The 7,660-nt window shown below is 39.0% G+C and overlaps 1 protein-coding gene and 1 pseudogene across 1 annotated transcript in view; both read left to right on the plus strand.

Moving 5' to 3' along the window:
- Positions 1-7,224, plus strand: part of CUNHXorf56 (chromosome unknown CXorf56 homolog) — a 17,482-nt gene extending 10,258 nt beyond the window's left edge. Inside the window, exons 3-7 of the mRNA XM_006904702.3 lie at positions 1,226-1,267; positions 2,785-2,923; positions 3,714-3,803; positions 4,405-4,497; positions 5,719-7,224. Of these exons, the coding sequence (XP_006904764.1) occupies positions 1,226-1,267; positions 2,785-2,923; positions 3,714-3,803; positions 4,405-4,497; positions 5,719-5,781 (427 nt within the window). The 3' untranslated portion in view covers positions 5,782-7,224. The remainder of the gene's footprint in view (positions 1-1,225; positions 1,268-2,784; positions 2,924-3,713; positions 3,804-4,404; positions 4,498-5,718) is intronic.
- A 177-nt stretch (positions 7,225-7,401) lies between these two features.
- Positions 7,402-7,660, plus strand: part of LOC102896061 — a 2,613-nt pseudogene continuing 2,354 nt past the window's right edge.

Consider the following 7,660-nt stretch of genomic DNA (forward strand, 5'->3'; position numbering starts at 1 on the left):
ATTTGGCAGAATGTCTATATCAGAATTTAAAATGGATACACTTCTAGGAATTAATCCCAACAAGTAAGAGGCATTTTGGTTCATCCATACAAGGGAAGACAATACAGACCTTGTAAAGAATGAGGCAGCTCTTTGTCAATGATGGGGAAGGATCACATATATATTTTTTTAACCAAAATATATTTTTAAGTGAACAGATAGGTAGAGAACAGTATAAGGTATGTTATCCTTGTCTCAAAAGGAAAGGAGAATATATATTTTCTCTATATACCAATAAGGATTCTTTGCTTGTGTCATCTACCTCTGGGAGGAACAGAAACCAGAAACACTATTTGCCTCTGGGGAAGAGAACTGGGTGAGTGGAGGACAACTGGGGAGTATATTTACTTCTCATTTTATACTCTATGTATACCGTGTGCACATATTGCCTATTAAAAAATTGAAACAAACAAGGGGAGGGAAAGTGAGGAGACCAGTCAGGAAGCTGTGACAATAGTCCAGGGAAGAGACACTGAGCTAAGATGGTGGTAGGAAGGTGGAGAAAAGTAGACAGTTCAAAATCTTTTTTTCTTTTTTTTGAGAGAAAATCCACAGGATTGCTAATAAGGTCAGTGTGGGAGATGAGGGAAAGCGAAGACTCAAGGATGAGTCCCAGGCTTTTGTTAAGCAACAGGATGAGCGGAAGAGTTGGTTATCTAAATTGGTGTTGTGTGGGCTCTTGAGCTTGACGACCTAGGCTTGAATTCAACCTATTCTACTCACTAACTCTATGACCTTGGGCAAATCATGTAAGTGCTTTATACTTAGGAGGTCTCATCTGTAAAATGAGGATGCTGATATGACCTACCTACAGGGTTGATGTAAGGATTAAATTAGTTAATACGTGTCCACTTTAGAACAGCTCCTGGCATATGGTAAAAGCTATACAAATGGTTGCCACTATTGTTGTTATTGTTATTACCGCAACTGTGACTGCTGCTGTGACTATAACAACTAATGCTTCTCTTTCTCCTCTGTCAGGGAGATGCCTGACCCCTATTAGGGGTTCAGTAAATATTTATGGAAGGATAGAATGCTTTAAAATTAATGCATGCTTAATAACCAGTTGATCTATGAAATGAAACTTTTGAAAGTTCCTTTTAGAATTTAAAGAAATGAGATAGTGTGGTTGATAGGTTATGAGATTTGTTCATAACTTTTTCTTTAACTTCCATTTTCTGTGCAGACCTGAAGGCATTGAACGACAGTACAGGAAGAAATGTGCAAAGTAAGTGTTAACAGTGTGGGTTCCTCTGAGTAAGCAAGTAGAGGCAATAATGTGTTAGGAACAGAATTATTTGGGTACAGTTCTCTATTGTATCTTTGGCCTTATAATCTCAGCTGCCTTCAAACTTCAACTACCCAAATAACAATATGCTTCTCGAAAAGACTAATCGAAGTTACATCTCTAATCAGCTGGCCACAAAAATGGGTATTTTTTAACATAATTTTTTAAATTAATAAAATTAATAAAATTTCCCCAAATTTTGACCAAAGCATACAGTCATGTCACACCACCACGACCATGATATAGCACATTCCCAGTACCCCATGTGCCCTTTGCAGTCAGTCCCCTTCCTGACTCCTCTCCCCTGGCAATCACAGATCTGCCTTCTATTACGATCGTTTCACCTTTTCTAAAATTTCCTGTAAGTTCTACAATATGTGTTCTACTACATAGAATATGCATCTGTTACGTCTGGTTTCTTCCACTTAGCGTAAAGTTTTTTGGGATGCATCCGAGTCGTTATGTACATCAGTAATTTGTTCCCCTTTATTACTGAGTAGTATTCCATTGCACCACAGTTTGTTTCACCATTCACTCATTGAAGGGCATTTGACTTGTTAATGGTTTTGGCTATTACAAATAAAGTTTCTGTGAACATTCTAGTATAAATCTTGGTGGGAACATTTGTTTTCTCTTGGAGTGAAATTGCTGGGTCATATGGTAAATGCGACAGTGTAATTAGTGTAATTTAATCCAGGCCTATTTTAGGATCACAAACCCCGGAATTTTATTTAATGCTGAATTATATTCAGCATTAAACATATATATTTCCAGCTTTAGGTTAATAGAATATTAAACTATAGTAAGTTTAATCTCATTGATGTAACTACAGTTACATACTGGCTCTCAGAAGACTCAGACGAGGAGAATTAAAGCACGGAAATGGCTAAGAAGGCATTTTAGTTCACAGCCTCACTGGATTCATTAAATTGGTTTTATCAGATCTTATGAGTCTCTTTCATTTAGCTGGAAAAGTAATAAAAATGACCAGCCAAAGAAAGTAAGGCAATTACTACAGTAATTCGTGTGCCAACTGTTGCATTTGAGCCTTTATACTCCCTCTTGACACTGCAAAAACAAAACAAAAATAGGCAAACTCTGCAGATAGTTACCCAGGCACCTGAGAAGAAGGGTAACAGTTTTGATTGGAAAGAAACTAGTAGCAGGAGCCAATGTTTACCAAACTTGTCTGATGACAGAGTCCCAGGCCGCACCCCCCAGATTTGCTGAACCAGATCTTCTGGGGGAGGGGCCTAGACATTTGATCAGCAATTTTAACAAGTACCTTCAGTGATTTTTACTGAGTAGTATTGGGAAACACTGGGAAGAGCTCATCATTAGTTTATGCCACACACAGAAAAAAAAAAATATTTCCGGAGTCTGAGCACACTTTGCAAATCACTGTTTTGGGGATCTGGATTCTGAGGCCTCCCAGAGATTCACTCTGCTGTTCCCAGGTGTGGACTTCCACTCTTCTACCAGTCCCAGCCGAAGAATGCTCCTGTGACCTTCATTGTGGATGGAGCGGTAGTCAAGTTTGGCCAGGGTTTTGGGAAAACGAATATATATACTCAGAAGCAAGAGCCTCCTAAAAAGGTAATTATCATTGAAGGAGACAGACTGGTTAAATATAGCTATGGGTTTAGCCCTAAATTTTAAAATAAGATGATAGTACATGAGAAAGTGCCCTTCATGGGGATAGTACAGTTATGTAGGTGTAACATATTATATAGATGTAACATCTATGTAACATCCGTGTTACATAGTGTAACATCTACTAATGTGTTCTTTTTTTTCTTTCCTACAGCTGTCCTGTGAGTAAAGTTAGAAATTGTATGGTTCTTATTTACATCTGTTTCCTTCCAAATTTCTTTTTCCAGTGTGAATAGTTAAAAATGGAATCAATCAGGCTAATTTTTAAATATACTTTAAAAACTCCTGATAGCAAATGTTAGAAAAATATAATGCAAATAAAAACATTGGTATTTTTACTAGAGTAGAGCATAGGGAATATAGTCAATATTATTGTAATGACTGTGTGTAGAGCCAGTTGGGTGATAGAGTAATCGGGGTGATCACTTCATAAATTGCATAAATGTCTAACCAGTATACTGTATACCTGAAACTAATATAAAATAATAATAATAACAACAACAACAACAACAACAACAACAACAACAACAATAAAGCAGATCTCATGTGCTGATAAAAAAAAAAAACCACATTGGCACTTTTAGATAGGCCAGCCTGTCTCAAAGAGGTAGGTGTCGTCACCCCCCAGCAACTGCCTTCCCCAGCTCCCAGGCATGCACGCGCACACACACAGACACATAGCTCACAGAGCCTCTTGCTGTGATTTATACTGATTCTTCTTCTGAAACTCCAGGTGATGATGACCAAACGGACTAAAGACATGGGCAAGTTTAGCTCTGTCACTGTGTCTACTATCGATGAAGAGGAGGAGGAGATTGAGGCTGTAAGTGCTTCTGCTCTCAAGGGAATTGAACTGGGGGTGGTGAAGGGAAAGGGGCTCTAGAACTAGAGCATCCCAGTAGCAGAATAATTAGAGACTTTGCTCGTAGACCTTGCTCTGCCAGTAAGACACTATGATACTGGCTAGTTCCTATGTCCCTGGATTCAGAGCCATCTGTAAAATGTGAACCAGGGAATTGACTTTGATCGGTGATTTTTTTTCATACTGTCTTTTTGAGATGACTTAGGGGGTTAATCCCTTTTCCCTCTTCAGTTTAGATACTGTTGGGCTCAATGATTTCAGGTCCCTTCCAGTCCAGCTCTAATGGTTTAAGAGTCTGCCCTTAGCAGTAGCAGCAATTACATGGTAATTCCGTATAATGTTGTTTACAGAGAGAGATGTTATCTGTTATTTTTTAAATGGTTTTGGTTGAAACCTGAACTCTTCTGGATTACAGAAAAGCTGAAGAGTTGAAAGGGAGCAGAGTCCTGCCATTTCAGTAATGATTTCATAATTCGAGTGGTATATAAATTGCTGCTTCAGGTCTCTGTTGTTACTCATTGGTGGGACTGCTGGCTTAAGGATACTTATTTTTTTCCCTCAGAGGGAAGTTGCTGACTCGTATGCGCAAAATGCCAAAGTGATTGAAAAACAGCTGGAGCGCAAAGGCATGAGCAAAAGGCGGCTGCAAGAGCTGGTGAGTGGCTTGGGGTGCTGGGCTTGACTATTTGAATCTTTTGGTCTGGAAGACCTTCCAGCAGTCAGGGAAATCCTTTAGGAAGTCTTTCGGGGGTTACTGGTTTGGTTGGCTGCCAGATTTCTAACCCTGGGCTGTGACTGTCAGTATACCCTGTTCTGGAGTAGTGACCACAGGATCCAGGCCCTAAATGGTAGTATTTGTTAGCTGGACCTACTAGAATGATATTTTAATCAGCTACTTGTGGTTCAAGGTCAGGAGTTCAAAGTCAGGGTTCATGGAACTCTCCCAGGATGTGATGGCATACAGTATTGCTACATTGGTGCAACCAGGATTGGGGCTGGTCACTGCTTCTTAAAGTGCCAGTACCACCACCAGTTTCTGCATTATTCATGAGCTCATCATACAGCATGCACACCTATATATGATGGTGTCTACATTTTTGTTTTCTTGATAATAATTGACTTACACTATTTCGTTTAAGTCAGACATCATTGTACTGTTGCCTCATCAAAAGGTATACCAGTCTATCATAGTGACTGTAGAGGTCACTATGTCACACATCTTTGGTGACAGAGGTGGTGGGGCTTGAGAGCTCCTTACCTTACCATAGTGGTTTAGAGCAGTGCTTATCACATTTTCTGAGGGCCAGTGCTTTCTTTCTTTCTTTGTTTTTTTTTAATTTCCAATTTGTCAAGAACAGATTTATAATTTATAAAATGCAATAAAAATGAATTTACCTCAATTCTTATTATTTTATTGTTTTATTACTCTATTAAATGACTGTAAAGGTTTCTAAATGCTTACTCTTAATTTGTGTACGTGTCTTGCATGAACTGATAACAAACAATTCATGGACCACACAACTTCAAGTAGCACTGTTCTAGAACAGTACTTTTCTTCCTGTTGTGCCAAAAGCAAGATACTGATGTGCCACGATATTGATTTTCTTGGCCCTTCAGGGGTCCTGGGGCTGTGGGACCCCTGCACTGATTGCCTCATGTTTTTATGCCACTTCGCCGTATAATGTTACCATTCTCTATGTGTGTCATAACATCAGAAAAGTTGGAAAGCAGTTGCTAGAGTTTCATAATGACTTTAGAACCAGTATTCTAGTTTGTATACTAAATGAGCATGGATGGATTGTGTTTGGGCAGTTAGAATAAGGAAGGAAAGAATTTCATGTCATGTATCAGGACATATACTTTTCTTCCTCCCCAGGCTGAGTTGGAAGCCAAGAAAGCGAAAATGAAGGGGACCTTGATTGACAACCAGTTCAAATGATCAGGACCATTCTCTGAACCCAGGCGAAGGCAAGCATTTAGACCAGGAGGCAAAAGAACTTTTTCTTGACTGCATGGACTGGCTCCTACCTTTATGCTCCGACATGAGGTTTTATGTTACCTCCTACATTCAGTGAGGTCTTTGAGTCCATCTAATCTGCTTTCTAGAGATGGATTTTTCTAAATCTTTCTGAATATGGGTCTTCTATACTATTTTTGTCCACTTGATATAAACTTCTTCAGCTATGTAGAAACACTATGAATAGATCAGTGCTGGAATATCTCTAGCTTCTAAAGTAGCTGTTTTTATTCCTTCTTCAAAGTTAGTACAATGTGTAAAGATTTTTGAAAAAAAATATTGTGATGCATCGTAGAAAAAGGTAGCATGGATTATATTTAAAGTTACAGCAGGTTAGATGCTTTTAAGTAACTGTCTTTCTTCTTAGACTGGCAGGTATCGGCTATGTTTTGACTCTCTATTGTCAGAGAAAAATCCATAAAAAGGCAGAATCTGCATAAAGCCTCCTTTGCTTCAGATATGAGAGCTATAGGTGAGCCATCCTTTATCAGACTTTGCACTTAAAGTAGAAAAGATGGATTGAAGTAAGGGGATAGGATAGCTGAGATGTGAATGAAAATGGAGCCTCAGTGAGCAACATAAAACAGCTACCATCCTGTCAAGCAGCTAAGAATACTGCTTCCATGTGTATGTGCATGGAAGAAAGATATTATAGAGTAAGAAATGATGCTGAGATATATAAAAGCATCTGTTGAGTATCTTTTATTTCACGTTTGCTATTTGTGGAAGAGTCTTTTATATAAGTATTTAATGTCATGCCGCTTCAGTGATAGCCATATGTAGTGTTTGAATTCATGTTTAATCTGTTCACCTATATTACAAGGTATTGGGGCAGGAAGAGTGTTTTAACCTCCTTATATTATCTATAGTGGATTGCACTTAGTAGGTGCCCAAGATATGTATGTGAGATGCTGTTGGTAAATCCTAGGGCATTTTTCTTTACTTTTTTTCTGATTTTCTTATTTGGAAGGAAGAGTAGGTTAGAGTGGGAGTAGATGTGAACTAGCAAGAACTGGGAGAAAGGGGTGGAGGTCCTGGGAAAGCCCAGAGTGGTACCATCCATCTTCCCAGTCATTCACCTGCATTCAGTGAGGTCTTTGCAACTGAGTCTTATTCTCCACCTCATTTTCTGTTAGGCATCATGTGGATAAACAACCATAACCACCACACAATTCCTTGACCTCAACTCCAAACAATGACCTTTACCTTTACCTTCATGCCACTTTAGCTACAAACTGCCTTGTCCAAGGCTGGTTGTCATCTACACCACCTCTGAAATCCAATATTCCGTTCTCTGCCCACAGCCTCTTATTATTGCTACTCTCATACTCTCACTTCCACTAAACCTGTTTGGTTTTGTTTTTAGATTTGAAGGGTGATTATTTTATTGTAGTAATAATCAAAAGAGTTCAAGTTTCCCAAATCCCATAGCCAATAAGTGATAAAGCCAGAAATCTGACTATACAACTATGCTGAGCTACTACTCCTGTGGGATTTTTAAAAATATATATATTATTGAGAACAGATTGCAATTTCATTTTGAGACACCAAGTAAAGTGCAATGTAGAGACAATTGCATATGGCCACAGCTGATGAAGTGGTGGTCTTCTTTGGACAGCACTGCCCCATCACAGGGGGAAGGAAGGCACCCTCTTTGTTGTCTGCCCAGGATGGTAGGCCAACAGGGGATGCTTTTGTCCTTTTTTGCTTGTGAGGAGTATGCACAGAATGCATTGAGGACACATAAAGACTTGTTGGGTAAAAGATACATTGAAATCCTGGGGAGCACAGCAGCTGAAGT

The sequence above is a fragment of the Pteropus alecto genome, unplaced genomic scaffold (genome assembly GCF_000325575.1).
Source record: "Pteropus alecto unplaced genomic scaffold, ASM32557v1 scaffold280, whole genome shotgun sequence".
Lineage (NCBI taxonomy): Eukaryota > Metazoa > Chordata > Mammalia > Chiroptera > Pteropodidae > Pteropus > Pteropus alecto.